Here is a 14217-nt window from a genome sequence, read left to right on the forward strand (position 1 = left end):
CATTAAACAAAACCATAAAGAAATTACTGATGGTTGTTCAGTCATATTTAAACAAGTTATGAACAAATTTCACAAATTCTGCCAGGGTATGTAAATTTATGAGGACAACTGTACATATATGCAGTCATACGTACGTACCCGTCCTATTGGGATGAAAGTGTAGGCGACACCTTTTGAACCACTAAGTGGCGGTGGCATTTTGGAATGAAAGTGTACAGCTTTTTCATAACCACTAGATGGTGGCATACATTTATAAAATGTGAGGTTTTTTCCCCATTTGCCCCTATACCTATGTACAATGCGCACTATTTATTTTTTGAGAATTTTCTGGGGGACAAATGCACATACACGAGAAAGTACAGTATATAACATTACTGAGTAGCCGTTACTGTTGTTGTGGTTACCTGGTATTTTCTGTTATTTTGTTTAGTAGACTCATTTGTCACTGTAGAAACTAAATATCAATTTTGGTTTTAATAGCTTAAATTAGCTTAGGTTTCCTTATTGTTCCTCCAGTACACCTTACACTTTGTTATATTTAATTGTACAAAACCTAGAATGCATAATTTCAGTTGTAATTTTAGAAGATCTTAGAAAGAAACATCAGTTTTTTGAGAGTATTTTATTAAAAGCAGAATGGAATGGCCCTGCAAAGTAAAACAACTGAAATATTAACTGATGTTGACATCAAAGTCGATCCATGCTGGATGACATCTGTGACGCACAACACAAGTCTTTCAACACAACACCCCCCACCACGCACACATACACGGAGGGGGGAATCATTCAGTATGGAACTGTATTGAAGCATTGCTGAAAATAATGTCCTCTATATACACACTTTTGTGTTAAAGTATAATTAAGAAAACTATTTACAAACATTTCAGCCTGGTTTTGTTTGCAAAGTGGTGTTAGCCCCTTCGATGATGGCTTTGTCTGAAAGGCTCTAGATAATTTTCATGTCTTCAAACATCCTTCTGGCTCGATAGCTAAAATGGATTCCGCAAGTAGTCACTATTCACAAGGAACACAAGGGGAGCAAAATAAGCTAATACAGTATTTTAGCTGTCCATGTTCCTGTTTAATTTCACTTTTTGACTGGCACTCCATCTGCGTAGTCCTCCAGTACTCCTGCCAAATGGTTGTTGTGGGTCTTGAAGTGTCTCTTTCGCTGACCAGCTTGCTTCTTCCTCTTCTGAACTGGTAACTACAGGGAGCGCACAACAGTCAGTGCAGGCTTGGCAGTGTCGTATACAACAAATGTTTGCCGTTTATTCATTTGCAAAGGAACGAGAGGCAATCAAAGCTTGAGCAGAGCGGAGCTTGGCCGAACCTTTCGTGGCAGATGGACCAACGGGAATCCATCTTTCCAAGCTTCAGGCTGATTATATTGTGGCCCTCGAAAAATAATGGGGCCAATAAGCATCTTTTAATCTTGGCTCCGCATACTTCTGTAATCACTGTGGGTGTGTATTGGCAAGTTCTGAACTTCAGCCTTTTTTCCAGCTTTCAACCAGTGATGGGAATAACTGCGTTGTAAGTAATTGTTACTGACGTGCATTACTTTTTTTCAGTAATGTGTAATCTATTTTATTATGGTAGTTTTCAATCATGACACCACTTTAATTAGCTCATTGAAGCCGTTTTCATCAGACCAGCAAGATCTCTTAACTGAGGCATTTTTATTTTATTTTTTAACTTCGTGGGGGCGCAAGAAGAACCACATAAGTGATGTTGATTGGCTGAGGCTGAGTCAAATTTCATTGTATTCCAAACAGAGGTAGAGTTTGGCGACTGTTGACACAAACAAGAGCAACGATGGTTTCACAGACCACACCATGGCGCGCACACGAGTAAACACTAGTGAGTTGTGAGAACAGAGCAAATGATAGGAATGGCAAGCCCGGTTAAATATACAGTTCAAGCAGCCTTTAACTGGAAGTACAAACATTACTTTTCACTAAAACAAACTCAGAGGAAAGAATGTGTGTGTTAAATTCACATTATGCCATGGACAAAAGTCAATCCAACCCAATGAAACATCTTTCATTGGCGCATGCTTCTACGAAACGAGTGGCCGTTAAGGACGAAGACAGTGCCACGCAACTAAAACAAATGAAGACTGATTTTTCGTCCCCCACGTTTTGTCTGAGACTGACTAACAGTTTTTTAGGCTTTCATTTAAATTTCTGATTGCACCTCCTAAACTTTTGGAGATTGAACTGATTAGAAACCAGTAGATACTGACCACTTTCTTCGGCCCTGATTCCTGCATGGAGGTGATGCCTTGCCTTTTCAAGTACTCTTCAATCTTTTCTTCATCCATGGAATCCACCGGAACGCTCCTCCACAGTTTCTGAAATTCTACCATGAGGGATGTAAAAAAAAACAAAAAAAAAAACAGAAAATTTGACCAGATTGATACAATATTTTACAACTAGGATTTACCATTTTGTGGCAGAATGTTGCTCTTTATCCTACAATTACTACAACACTTACAAAGCGTCAACAATTAGTGTCCTGAATCCCCAAATGCTTGAGTGTTGTTAAAAAGAAGGACGATGTAACACAGTGGTAAACATGCCGTCCCAGCTGTTTTGGAATGGATTGCAGGCATCAAATTCAAAATGAGAGAATATTTGAACCCCCCCACCCAAAAAAAAAAAATCAAGTTAATCAGTTTCAAAATGTTATAACTTGTCTTTGTAGTGTATTCAATTGAATATAAGTTGAAAAGCATTTGCAAATCATTGTATTCTGTTTTTCTTTACATTTTAACACAATGTCCCAACTTCATTGGAAGTGGGGTCTGGACATCCATGACGAATAGTTTAGTTTTGTAATTTTTTAAAAATAGTACATGCTAACATTGTCGATCAGAATGCAGTCTGAAAGTCATATCTCGAGACAAGAATTTTTAATTAAGAATTTTATTGGTTCACAGTTATCAATAATTTAGAAAAATCCCAATGTATAGAAGAATGAGTTTAAAAAAAAAAAAAGCTTTTTGTTAGTTTTATAAACTGCTACTGCCTTAAATCAACAGAAAATGATGACTGGGCAGACACAAAGCCATGTAAACACTGACCTTCATCCACCAGAAATTGGCAGTGTTTATCATTGTAGAACAGAATCTTCTTCTTATCTGGTCTCGTCACGAATGTGATCTGATCCCCCAAAGCCTGAAAACAGCCATTTGAGAATTGATTTCTACGTAGTATGGCAAAGATGTAATTTGCCGTTTGATTAGCGTTACCTTGATGGCCCTAGCAGAGTTGGGCAGCCCCTCCTCGACTTCGTCCAGTAGCACTCCTCCAAGGCCAAGTTGGTCATGTTTGTCCAGCAGCCTCAATAAAGCTTTTTTGTCCTTCAGGTTGTACTTGGGTTTGAAGCCATACGTGCCATCCCGGACATCAATTTTTGGATTACTGACCAATGCCTGCGGTGAGGAGAAAATGCACAGCGGCCGAGATTCAGCAGGAATAGAGGTGCTAGCATTTTCACTTGCAGCATTTAGCAAAGAAAAGTGATAAATGACTATCCACCCATCCATCTATTTTCTACACTGCTTATCCTCACTAGGGTCGCGGGTATGCTGGAGCCATCCCAGCTAACTGCGGGCAGGGTACACCCTGAACTGGTCGCCAGCCAATCGCTGGGCACATATAAACAAACAACCATTTGCACTTACATTCATACCTACGGGCAACTTAGAGTCTTCAACCAACCTACCACGCATGTTTTTGGGATGTGGGAGGAAACCAGAGTGCCCGGAGAAAACCCACCCAGGCACGGGGAGAACATGCAAACTCCACACAGGCAAGGCCGGATTTAAACCCACGAACCTCAGAACTGTGAGGCAGATGTGCTAACCAGTGGTACACCGTGCCGCCATAAATGACTATACTAATTGGTGTTCACAGACCTCAGTCATGAGCCACTGCTTTTGTTTCATGCTGATGTCAAGAAGTTTGGTCTCATCCAGAATTTCCTCTAGTGTCAGGAAGTGTGTGTCGCCATTTTGATGTCTTGTCTGTGAAACCAGAACATATCAGCAAATAGATGAGATGCAGTTTACTACGAAAATGTACATACCTGTCCCCTATTGCAGTTTCTAAAAATACAGTATACTGTAATTTAAGCAGTTCTAAGACTAGCAAGAGGACTAACCAAAGGCCCACAGCAATTTGTACAAAACGCTAAAATCTCAGTGCTGACAGATGACACATAACACGCCCACATTGCGAGGCAATCTGTCAAATTGAGTGAGGTTATGAGGTGCTTCAGCGGAGCAACGGCGCGATCAAGCTGTTCGCATCCCATGATAAAGACGAAATATTATGCAGAGGACACCGTTGACTCGGAGAGCAAATCAAGCTTTTGTTGTTTGATGACTACTGAACAAGAGATATTTTTACAACACTGAAATACACCTCAAGAAATCCAATAATAAACATTTAAACAACATCTCTGACAGCATCAATCATGACTGAGCAATATTACTGTATTTGAAATTATTGACAAAGCTTTTGTACAGGATCTCATTATATTATGTATGTATTATGTTGATGTGAGTGTATAATAGAAATAAAGAGAGTCGGTATAGTTAGGGAGGTCAAAGTGTTTCCGCCTTACCTTCATGTAATTGACTATCTTTGCAAGACACCCAAACTTGTAGCCGGAGCTCGTCTTAATGTTAAAACTGCCATTACTAGCCTCTGCGGAGAAAGTAGAGAAGAAAAATTAGAGATTAAATAAAACATCGTACAGTCATCGTAACTACTAGAACCTCAATGAAATTAGTAACAGTAGTGATAACTGTGAAACAAAAACAAGGGACAACTAGTGGTCCAAACATGAATTGAGAATGCTTGATTGAACAATACCAAATGTGGGAAAAGCATATCAAATCTGGAATATTACTATGGATAGATATAACATTTATATGACTTAAATTTTTAACTCAAGCCCAGTGATGAGTTCTCAAGGACTAACTAAAAATGAAGGGGGAGGGGGGGGGGGGGGACAGTTTTCATTTGAATTGTTACTAGTTTAACGAAATACATTACTAGGTATGGACATAATCAAATAATTTATTGAGAATTGTATGGCTTTTATTATTGAGTAATCAGAGTCCATGTAATTGAAACAAAATGGAGTAACTATTTGACTGCTACCAGCAGAAACACAGAACTAATTTGCTGTCTCAAGAATAAATGTGACATTAAGCTACAATCCACTTGACACTCATTCATATAATAATTTATCCCATGTGTATCTTTAGAGTTACATGCAAAGCAGTACAGTATGCAAAAGCATGAGATTACAGTCTTCTCGACTCATCCCTTTCATGTGCCGGTAGTCCAATGAGACAAGTCAGCCCATGGAGGCGGCAGAGACGTTCCAATCAGAGCAGAGAGACGCACTGATTCATGAATGATTAACGGGGCGGGCGGGAGCATCTACGACTGTCGAGCCGCTCAGTGGGCAGGCCGCTGAAATTGCGTCAGGCCCGCTAACAAATGGCTCGGAGACGGAGCGGGGGGAAAAGAGCCAATGACTGAGAGGAGAGCATTCTCAGCCATGAGGCTCTGCAAGGAGTGGCGGCCGGCGGTGCATGGGAGTGCTGACGAGGAGTGAACGCAGAGGCTGGCAGGCAGCGGAGGAGAGGAAATAGGTGGGGCAGCAAAAGGAAGCGAGAGCATCTGTTGACTTGCGTCCTCTCAAGACCAGACGAGCAGGTGGGTTTCTATTCCTTCCTTTTTCTTATTTTTTTGTGTTTTTGGGACGAACGTGACAGGAATGCGAGGCACCCAGGCTGTTCTCAGACTGGGCGGCAGTAAAGGGTTTATGCGTCTTTTGATATCTAGAGTAATATTTCATGTATATGTAGCTAAGATGGATGTGGAATGTCATGACTCCGACACCAAAGCAGCATATAAGCTCCTGAGCCAGCCATTACGACCTTCAGGCCAAGATGGAACACGCACACTATAAAATAAACATGGAGCCGTCTGCTGACTCTCCGCGAGGCTACCAAGCATTAGCGTGCACTCGTGTGTAAGAAGAGGTGGAAACTGAAGCTCTCATTGACAAATCAATGATGGAGTGAGGGCCATCTGTGAGGAGTCAAGCGAATGGAGGGCATTAGTGTACCAGTGATAGACAACTGCTGGGTTTGTCTCCAGGGATCTGGGCCTATAACTCCTTGGGGAGGCCTGGGGTGGAGCTCACTTAGGGTCTTAAGAGTCAGTAAATGATGCACAGTAATGCCACATTTTAAAAAGTTTCCCTGGCAAAGAGTTGAAGTGAAAGTTCTATTAACAGAACTAAAGACGAAACGATCACAACAGCGTACACAACAACAAACAATTGGCTTCGATAAGGCAACTATGGGCCCACCAGAAATGTATATCGTGAAGTATTCTTGTCCTACCTCTTAAAATCGTGCAGGATAATACTAACTCACTTCATTAGATACTGTAAACTTTTTTTTTCTTTTAGCAAAGATTTTGATAGTGATAAATAGTTTTGATTAACATGAAAAAGTATTTAAATGTGTACAGTAGACCAGACATTGGGGTACACCAAATGCGTTAGCTAGCAAGAGTATGCTTTATTCTTTACAACGAAGTAACTTGAAAATTAGAATGCAGCCGGCGTGTTTGTCAATGTCATCTTTTCTTAGGCCCAAGCATCTGGCCTTTTGACCCAAGTGTGGTTATATCATGTTCCCGTTTCAGGTGACATGGAAAACCATGTTTCCACTCACACAACCAGCATCTTCTCATCATAATGTAAAGCATGTGTTTCAACAAGAAGCACCCACAAAGCTCTCCCCCCGATCTGGCTTGAGCAAACTGGGTCAGCGGCAGTATGTGACTTACAAACGTCTGAATCTGTGTGTGTCATGTGTGCGTGTCTGTCTGGGTGTCTGTGTATTTGCGTGGATGCTGGCATACCGCTCCCTGAGGATTTTAAACAGTAGGCGTAAGCGCAAAAGGAATAAGCGGTCTGAATCTGTACGCACTGCAATTCATTTTTTCTATTTTTGAACAACCTGTGAATGAAACGGGGAATTTTGCTTGTAGGCTTTAAATCTGCGGCTGCTGTTTGTCGTTTGGACAGTTTCATTGTATTGTAGTTGTATCCATCCATCTTCCACCACTTATCCTGTCCAAGGTCACGAATGCAATGGAAGACACTGCCGTTTATCAGTTTACAAAATATTTGAACTGGAGATAGGCATAATGGCTCAATGTATCAACATTTAATGTTGGGAATAAGTTTGAACAGCAGTGGGTGGAGGAGAAATAAAAACATAATTATAAAATACTTTAATCAGTAAAAGAGTACATTTTTGTTTACTTGCTATAGTGTAATGCATGTAAACAGTATCCACAGTTTGTGTTAACTGTGAATTGTGTTAATTGTGTGTAGTGAGGAGTTGCACACAAACACATTCAGCTAAGTCGCCTCTTCGATAAAACCGCAACAGTGCACAAAGGAGAGAAACAGTAACTCAAGAATTGATCTCATGACACTGATATCTGTCAATATCAATACCGACATAGATATCAATTCGTTAAGTGGCCACCGGAAATTTTCGGCCGAAAAAGGCCCGAAAGTGCATTTTCGGTTTTTGGGCAAAAGACCTGGTGTCTTGCTCAAGAACACAGAGCCGGGATTCGAACCACCAAACCTTTGGTCAGTGGACGACCCGCTCTACCGAGTGCTGCCCAGCCCCAGTTTCCTATTTTTTTAATTTTCATTATGGTGAATCACTAGTACAATATTGCGGTTTATGGATCAATCAGCCCATCACTAGTATCTAGCGTGCACTTCTTTGCTGCAAGTAGCACAGGCACTGTTGATTCAGTCTCGACAATCTAACGCAATCTAATGAACAACGTGACATCAGCTGACATACATCCACATTGTGGCAAATCCTGTGGGCAACGTTATTCCACATACTGTGAAAATAGGAACTCAGAACATTCTGCGAGTGATTATCCAACCCCATTCAAAATATAATATTAAAACAACAACAACAAGTAATCTATTGATCAATCATTCATTTTCCCCACATCCAGTCATGGACATGTAGTAAAATGACTTTCTCCCTACTTATGTTATTTCCAACCAGGAATCATGTCCAACATCACAACAACAGACACCAACAGTCTGGCCTGGCACTCCGAGGCCGTTCCTCTCTCCCATGTTTCCCTGCAGCCGCAGGAGGTCTACCCTTTCCACGATGGCTGGAACGTGGCCTGCTTCATCATCCTGCTGCTGTTCATCCTCACCGTGCTGTCTCTGGCGGCCTTGGCTGTACTCTACGAGCTCCTGGACTGTGGCTGCTGCGCCAAAGAAAAAACGCAGCAGCAACAAGAACAACAACAACTCCAGGAGGAGGGGTCAGGCAACTGCAGCAAGCTGATGACCAGCATTTGCAATGAACCGGAATTGCACACGGAGGTGGTATAAAAGCGGCACAGAGAGGGGAAAAGCAGGAATTGCGGGACCAGAGCAGGAAGGCAACGCTAACCCCTTCGGGAGTAGACCTTCAAAAACTGCCAAACAGTTGAGGTTGTTCAGGAACCAGTCAAGATGAATTAACTGGACAATAAAAACATAGATGAAGATGAATTCCTTTCACACACATTCACATGCCACAAAAGCCTGATCCTGAAATCCCAACTATGGAAAGTAACCTAGGAGAACAGTACCAAATTAGCATAGATCATTTTACTCTTGCGACTATGTGAGCCCCAGCATGCACATGTCTGGAAACAACGAGTCCCTGCAACTTATCATCACGGAGTACAGATACAGTAATCCTCCGCTATATGACGGTTGTTGCTTCACGGTCCCGCCATATTGCAGATTTTTATTTGTACAGTATTTTTGTGTTATTCATTGCTCTTGCGCTCTCAATATATTATGTTTTAGCCTGCCATCATAGCAAACATTTTACGACGATATATTTTCCCAAAAACTATCAAGATAAACGATAGTATCATTGGGTTTTTTTTTAATGTCACTTATAGACCATAACAATTCAAATACATCCTGTTTAAGAACAGTTAACCTTTAATTTTAAAGAACATTAGCATTGTAATGCAGAACAATATCTTAGATAAATACAAAATAAATAAACCAGACTGAGGCTCTGTTCGAAAAACTGCACTTAAACAAATGTTAAACATTTGGCACATAGGTACAGAGTCATTAGAAGAGGCCCAAAAAATGTCTTAATGCCTGCCAAATTTGAATTAATTAAAAAAACACCATGTACGTGAACGCATTTGGGCTTTGTCACCGTTTTTAAATCAGATGCCATACATTTTATAATCACTTATTTTTGTAGTCTTTATTTTTTATCTATTGTATGAATATTGTGTTATGTACTGTATAATTTCTGCTGTCTCTTGGCTTTTGAACAACATTTTCTCTCTCAATAAGCATTTTCCTGGTTAAATAAAGGATAAACAAAAATGTAAAATAAGGCCCGTCCTCAAGCTGCTGGACTGCGATGTGAGACCTTCAACTGTCAGTCAAATGATGCTGAAAAAGAGTTTGCTGAAGTCAACTACTGTGTTGATAACGTGTCGTTGTGGTTATGATTTATAAACAGTTAACTGTCCCCGTGTGTGTGTGTTATGTGGGGAACACACACACACACGGACATTGACACAATTCGCATCTTTTGGGCTCTAAACACATACCACCACAATAGATTTGAAATGAAATGAACAAGATGTGTATTGATGTCCGAATCAGGTAAACCGTGGAGGAATTACAAGTTACCAAAAGTAATGGGACAATTTAACAATCAAATCAAACATTCACAATTTAATACATGGTTGCAAATCCTTTGCAGTCAATTACAGCCTGAGGTCTGGAACGCACAGATATCACTAGACACTGGATTTCTTTCCTGAATCCGAATCAGCATGCAAGACAAGACTGAAGGAAAAATACCCCACGAACAAGCAGAAACTGAAGACAGTTGCAGTAGAGGCCTGGCAGAGCATCACAGCGGACGGAATCCAGTGTTTGGTGATGCGTTCCACACTGAGTCCTACACCGTTCACGTGATTTGGATGTAGATACCCCCAAATTAAAGCTGAAAGTCTTCAGTTAAAGCACATCTTGTACGTTTCATTTCAAATCCCTTGTGGTGCCGTTTAAAGCCAAAAAGATGACAATTGTCGATGGCGCAATATTTATGGACCTGACTGTAATATAATCAAATACTCTCATTTGTTTAATTTTTTATGACAAATAGACTGCGTAAATTGTCAGATTTTTATGGACAAATGGGGATAATAATATCTAGGCTTTACACGTTCAGGATTTTTGGGGCCGATCAGCGAGTTGAAAAAAACGATAACCGATCACAAGATGGAGGAATGTGTCTATTTAAATGGCCTGTTCATTTACTGTATATACTTGAGTACTTAATTGCTCAAAAAATTATATTTACAATAAATAATAATAATGACAGACAGAACAAATGATAAATGGTCTTCTATTAGATGGCAGGAAGTAATTACAGTAATTAATGCATCCACTTTTTGTGACATTTTTGTTTGTTGATGTGCCGTGAGATTTTTCAATTGTAAAATATGTTCTTTGGCTCCATAAAGGTTGGAAATCACTGCTCTAGTCAGATCGCGTATTCTAATCAGTCAGGTCAAACCAACATTACAACGTGACAGAAATAATGGGTGCTAATTTACTGTAATTAAATTACTTTATTTGTAATTAAATTACTACAGCCACACCGAAACGTTAGAGCATGATTCGACAGAGCGGCGGCATGTTTACGTCCAACCGTTCGTGCTACCACTAGCTTGCTAGGCTACATAACGTTTTGTTGCCTGCTTGCGAGCCGTATCGTATTCAAAGTACGTGAACATACCTCAAGCGAGCCTTAAATGAACATCCTCTCCTGTCCTGAGCACCGGTGACCACCAACACACGTTTTCCCCCATTTTGTCCTTATAATACAAAGTCGCCGCGCTCCGCTCTTGTTGTCGTTGCCGCGGTAACGAGTGTATCCGGTTGCATTTGAGATGATAGGATAAACCCCAATGATCGTAAAAAAACGGGATGCGGTGGTATCGGAATACAAGATTTTATTGCAGTAGTCTGACAGTGCAATCGTGAAAGAGCAAATTTGTCTTGCAGTCTGATCCGGGCATTACGTGTTGTCTGTCTCCGACGTGTTGTCTGTTCCACACCGCCGACATGTTTTTTTTTTTTTTTTTAACAACTTTATCGGCCGTCAGATATTTCCAATATTACGTCAAAAGACACGTGACAAGGCTAAAAATAAACATGCTTTTGGATTCAAATATACTTTGCACGATGGCGACGTGGAGTAAATGTCTTTTGTGTGTCATTGATCAGATCGGCGAATTATGACAAAGCCGATCAGAATCCATCCATCCATCCATCCATTTTCTGAGCCGCTTCTCCTCACTAGGGTCACGGGTGTGCTGGAGCCTATCCCATCTATCATCGGGCAGGAGGCGGGGTACACCCTGAACTGGTTGCCAGCCAATCGCAGGTCACATACAAACAAACAACCAGTCGCACTCACATTCACACCTACGGGTAATTTTAGAGTCTCCAATTAATGCATGTTTTTGGGATGTGGGAGGAAACCGGAATGCCCGGAGAAAACCCACACAGGCTCGGGGAGAACATGCAAACTCCACACAGGCGGGGCCGGGGATTGAACCCCGGTCCTCAGAACTGTAAGGCTGACGGTCTAACCAGTATGGCCACCGTCCCGCCGCTGATCAGCATAAAATGCTAAATATCGGCCAATACCGATCAGGCCGATTAAATCGGTGTAAAGTCTAATAACAACACTGAGGGTTAATAAAGTTTAAAGCACAATGTAGCAAATGTACTTTCTGTACATCTCTTACAAGACAGGTGGACGCTCAGCGCTTAGTAATTCAAACACGTTATCAGAAAGATCTGAAGATTCACTCACCAGCACTCTGTTTGGACCCTGATGAGCCCTCTTTTTCTATTCTGGGCTTCTTCTTCTTGTGTGACACAGAATCTGACGTAGCTGGTCTCTTTTCTACAACCGGCGTGGACAAAGCTCTCTTCTTGAAGAGCTCCCTCTCCCTCAGTAGAGCAGGATCCATTCTGACCGACTGTCCCAATATCTGAATGGAACAAAGTAAAGAGCCTTCATATTCGTAGAGCCTTCATATTATGCTCATACATGCATAAATTGCATACATTTTCTCATGATCTGATTAGTAACTAAAGCCTATCCCAGCAGAATTGTGGTTTAGAGGCAGGGTACACCTGGACTGATCACCGGGGCACATATCGAGCAATATCAATTCATACTCACTTTCACACCTTTGGACAATTTAGTCTATAATTAACCTAACTGACATGCATGTTTTTTGGGAAGAAGAAAATAAAGTGACATCATTTGAAGACCCCTGATACGGAGAGAGAAAAGGAAACTGGCGAGCTTCTCTGGTCATTTCTTTGCTTTTCGCACCACGCTATTTACATAAGCATCAGCCCATCCATCCATCTACTTTCGCTTCTCCTGGATCAGGTCGCGGGAGCAGCAGCCTAAGCGGGGAAGCACCAGACCTCACTGGCCAGCTCTTCCAGCGGGATCCCGTGGTGCCCCCACACCAGCCGAGAGACGTATCCTTGTACTTCCACGGGGTCTCTTCCTGGTGGGATGTGCCCGGAACACCTCATCCAGGAGGCATCCTAAGGGCGGGGACTCTGCGGTCCGACCTGTCCGTCCCTCCGCCCGAAGGCAGAGGGAGGCTACCCTCTTGCCTACGGGCACCAAGGCGAGGGGCAATAAGAATGCCCGCACCTGCTCGGTGCCTTACACCGTGGGCAGCTCAGGAAGGATAAGCATCTGCTTGGTAGAAAAAACTATTTGTGTACAGAACTGACATTTAATTCATTTCATTGCTCATATTGGACTGAGAAGCCACTATTCTTTCTTGCGATGTAATCATTTCTTCTTCTTTTTTTTTTTTTGGTATAGTCACAAGATGTTATGAAGTTAGGAACTGGGTACCTTACTTCCAAACCCCAAAACACATACTGTACAGTATATTTATCAATATGTGTACTACTTAAAAGAAAACACAAGACGCTGAGCAAATTTAACACCATAAAATGATCATTTGTTCATCATTTATTGTTACGTAAAGGTGATACCCTATCATGTCCCATTGTTGACATTGGAAGTTGGGACACGAGTGCATGCAAACAAGAGGTACTTTATAATCAACATAAAATGAACAAGAATTAGAAAATGAGATCAGCCAACACACTGACTTAATCTAGGGTGATAAACAAAACATTTCAGGGAAATATTTGCGCTGAATATGACACCACTTCGGTTGCAAACTGAGGTTTATTCAGACATGAGCTCGTTTGAAGCTAGCAGCGTATGCGTGTTAAATTTGCGAATATCGCGGCAGCTCATCACCCCAGATGACCGTCGACAGTTTTATAAGTGACCAGGAAACGAACAACACAAATCGAGTCAGCGAACGATATTGGCTTGTCAGTCACTTGTGCATTGTTGTGCTCAGCCTAATGTTAGCAAACTAGTGAGCTTACCAGCCAAACACTGCTATTGCTCTCCGGGGCTCAGTCCGACAGGACGACCGTAAAAGTTGTCCTTTTCAACTCAAACAGCAATTTCCTCCGCGCTGAAATGTTTGTTACACCTTACTGAACAACTTCAGAAACGCAATCAATTTTTGGCGTTTGCGGCGCTTCAGTTTGTTGCGCTACGTCTTCTTCGGGTGTGCCTCAAATGTGAACGCTGAACAAGTTTTGATTCCGTCACTGCCCCCTACTGGTTATCCGTGTGTATCGCAGAATTTACGTCTCATTCTTTTGTGCTAGAATGACAGGACGTATATTTTATTGTGGCTTTTTTGTTTGGTTTGGTTTCCATCTGCTTTCACGAACCACTAATCTAAAGTGATTTTTCGGTGCTAATGAAAAGATTTGTATTATTCCGTGTTAGTAGGGGATGGGTTAAGACGACCCTCTTAGGTCTTATGCAGCTTTACTAATTTTTGTTTAGCAGTGAAATCATTTTACTGGCCGGTGGGAATCCAAATAATCTATTTTTAGATAAGTTACTATAATATTTTTAAACTACAAAATAAGCCTCTGATTTTTTTT

The 14217-nt window shown here is 41.4% G+C and overlaps 2 protein-coding genes across 2 annotated transcripts; one reads left to right on the forward strand and one right to left on the reverse strand.

Moving 5' to 3' along the window:
* Window positions 1-602: 602 nt before the first annotated feature.
* gtf2e2 (general transcription factor IIE, polypeptide 2, beta) lies at window positions 603-13858 on the reverse strand. The gene is made up of 8 exons (XM_061771342.1): window positions 13642-13858; window positions 12014-12194; window positions 4636-4718; window positions 3926-4033; window positions 3257-3439; window positions 3089-3182; window positions 2249-2364; window positions 603-1207 (listed from the first exon to the last, which is right to left on the reverse strand). The coding sequence occupies exons 2-8, from the start codon at window positions 12171-12173 to the stop codon at window positions 1088-1090; spliced, it is 864 nt and encodes a 287-aa protein (XP_061627326.1). The 5' UTR covers window positions 12174-12194; window positions 13642-13858; the 3' UTR covers window positions 603-1087.
* smim18 (small integral membrane protein 18) lies at window positions 5387-10779 on the forward strand. Its single transcript, XM_061771344.1, has 2 exons — window positions 5387-5741; window positions 8147-10779. The coding sequence occupies exon 2, from the start codon at window positions 8152-8154 to the stop codon at window positions 8485-8487; it is 336 nt and encodes a 111-aa protein (XP_061627328.1). The 5' UTR covers window positions 5387-5741; window positions 8147-8151; the 3' UTR covers window positions 8488-10779.
* Window positions 13859-14217: the final 359 nt, after the last annotated feature.

This window comes from Phyllopteryx taeniolatus, chromosome 4 (genome assembly GCF_024500385.1).
Source record: "Phyllopteryx taeniolatus isolate TA_2022b chromosome 4, UOR_Ptae_1.2, whole genome shotgun sequence".
NCBI lineage: Eukaryota > Metazoa > Chordata > Actinopteri > Syngnathiformes > Syngnathidae > Phyllopteryx > Phyllopteryx taeniolatus.

What these genes read in the sequence shown, in the direction of transcription:
- smim18 (XM_061771344.1), top strand. Translation starts at nt 8,152, where the DNA reads ATGTCCAACATCACAACAACAGACACCAACAGTCTGGCCTGGCACTCC.
- gtf2e2 (XM_061771342.1), bottom strand. Translation starts at nt 12,173, where the DNA reads ATGGATCCTGCTCTACTGAGGGAGAGGGAGCTCTTCAAGAAGAGAGCT. An exon ending in CCAATTTCTGGTGGATGAAG is followed by an intron (nt 2,365 to 3,088) that starts GTCAGTGTTTAC and finishes CCCTCATGGTAG; the next exon opens with AATTTCAGAAACTGTGGAGG. An exon ending in AATCAGGGCCGAAGAAAGTG is followed by an intron (nt 1,208 to 2,248) that starts GTCAGTATCTAC and finishes CGCTCCCTGTAG; the next exon opens with TTACCAGTTCAGAAGAGGAA.